The sequence below is a fragment of the Limulus polyphemus genome, unplaced genomic scaffold, assembly GCF_000517525.1.
Source record: "Limulus polyphemus unplaced genomic scaffold, Limulus_polyphemus-2.1.2 Scaffold5357, whole genome shotgun sequence".
Taxonomy (NCBI): domain Eukaryota; kingdom Metazoa; phylum Arthropoda; class Merostomata; order Xiphosura; family Limulidae; genus Limulus; species Limulus polyphemus.
Genome location: NW_013670967.1, coordinates 27,483 through 29,761, shown reverse-complemented (window position 1 = coordinate 29,761; position 2,279 = coordinate 27,483). Strand labels below are relative to the sequence as shown.

Sequence of the window (2,279 nt, the reverse complement as noted above, 5' to 3'; positions counted from 1 at the left end):
AAGAGATTAAATGTCTACTGAATGATTAAAGCTTGAGTATCTAGACTGCTTACATTAGATGTGAATAGATTGTACATCCAGAGACTGTAGAAATTACATGGGAAAGAAATATAACTTAACAGTAATTGTAGATTTATATGTGTGGTGGAATGTCCATAACCTATACATTTTTTAGAATAAATGATTTTTGTGTTTTTTTTATCAAGTACAAATATATTTATCTATGTCTTTACAATAAATTTTAACTGGTCAAATTAAAATATCAAAAGAAAGATTTTATTGTAGCACAGGATAAAATAATTTTTTAAAGAATAATATAAATTGTAATTTTACTGATTTCTGTAATTTTTGAAGACTTACTGATAATATGTCATTATATTTTCTTTAGATATAAGATTTTTATATGATAGGAAGCATAGATAACTTTATAATGTTCAAGCTGTCCTTTTTTATACTTTTTTTTTATTCTATCTATGGAATGTAAAAGAAATTGGTGGCTTATAAGTATGTATTTGTATTTTATGTGTTATTAAAATATTTTATGCACATACAATCAAAATGTGCATTCCATGAAACAAGAACTGTAGGACCTTGTAAACAAAGAATAGATACAAATTAATATCTGAAAATATAAACAGAAAAAATACAACATAATACCTCAGTATGTAAACAGAATAGATACAAAATAATACCTCAAAATATAAACTATTCAGTTTACATACTGAGGTATTATTTTGTATCTATTCTGTTTACATACTGAGATATTTTGTATTTTTTCTGTTTATATTTTCAGGTATTATTTTGTGTCTATTCTGTTTACATACTGAGGTATTATTTTGTATTTTTTCTGTTTATATTTTGAGGTATTATTTTGTATCTATTCTGTTTACACAATGAGGTAATATTTTGCATTTTTTCTGTTTAAATTTTGAGGTATTATTTTGTATTTTTTCTGTTTCTTTTTTGAGGTATTATTTTGTATCTATTTGTTTACATACTGAGGTATTATTTTGTATATTTCTGTTTATATTTTGGGGTATTATTTTGTATCTATTCTGTTTACATACTGAGGTATTATTTTGTATTTTTTTCTGTTTATGTTTTGAGGTATTTTGTATTTATTCTGTTTACATATTAAGATATTACTTTGTATTTTTTCCGTTTATATTTTCAGGTATTATTTTGTACCTATTCTATTTACATTCTGAGATGTTTTGTATTTTTTCTGATACAAAATAATACCTCATTATGTAAACAGAATAGATACAAAATAATACCTCAAAATATAAACAGAAAAAATAAAACGTCGGTATGTAAGCAGAATAGATACAGAATAATACCTCAAAATATAAACAGAAGAGATAAAAAATAATACCTCAAATCATAGAACAGCTATAAGAATGAATAATAATTTATTTTTTACATAACAGCTCTTCTGTCAGAAAGCCCTGAAATCCTTGAGCCATTTTTCTTGGGTTGTGATACCAGAAACCCAAAAATTGTTCAGATTTGTTTGACAGCTATCCAGAGGCTGATTACCCATGAAGCTGTTTCTTCAGTAAGAAAAGCTCTCTAATTGCTGTATTCTTGTTTTTACAAGTTTGGTTAAAAGGGATCGTTTTTGAAATAGAATTTTGATAACTTCATCTTAATGGAAATTAATGTACAACTTTTGTTTCATCAGCTTAGCCTAATTAAAATTATTGTAGAAGCCTTATTATATTAGTTTAGCCTAATGATAATTGTTGTGGAATCTTTGTTACTTTAGTTTAAGTTAATGGAAAACGTAATGGAATCTGTTACTTTAGTTTAAGTTAATGAAAATTGTTGTGGAATCTTTGTTACTTTAGTTTAAGTTAATGGAAAATGTTATGGAATCTGTTACTTTAGCTTAAGTTAATGGAAAATGTTGTTGAATATTTGTTACTTTAGTTTAAGTTAATGAAAATTGTTGAATCTTTGTTACTTTAGTTTAAGTTAATGAAAATTGTTGTTGAATATTTGTTACTTTAGTTTAAGTTAATGAAAATTGTTATAGAATATGTTACTTTAGTTTAAGTTAATGAAAATTGTTGTTGAATCTTTGTTACTTTAGTTTAAGTTAATGAAAATTGTTATGGAATCTGTTACTTTAGTTTAAGTTAATGAAAATTGTTATAGAATCTGTTACTTTAGTTTAAGTTAATGGAAAATGTTGTTGAATCTTTGTTACTTTAGTTTAAGTTAATGAAAATTGTTATGGAATCTGTTACTTTAGTTTAAGTTAATGAAAATTGTTA

The 2,279-nt window shown here is 24.1% G+C and overlaps 1 protein-coding gene across 1 annotated transcript in view; it reads left to right on the top strand.

Annotated features, from left to right (window-relative positions):
* LOC106472473 (protein MON2 homolog) overlaps window positions 1–2,279 on the top strand; it is a gene marked incomplete at its 3' end in the record, with an annotated part of 30,610 nt that overhangs the window by 2,016 nt on the left and 26,315 nt on the right. The window contains exon 2 of the mRNA XM_013933126.1: window positions 1,431–1,558. Coding sequence (XP_013788580.1) covers window positions 1,431–1,558 — 128 coding nt within the window. The remainder of the gene's footprint in view (window positions 1–1,430; window positions 1,559–2,279) is intronic.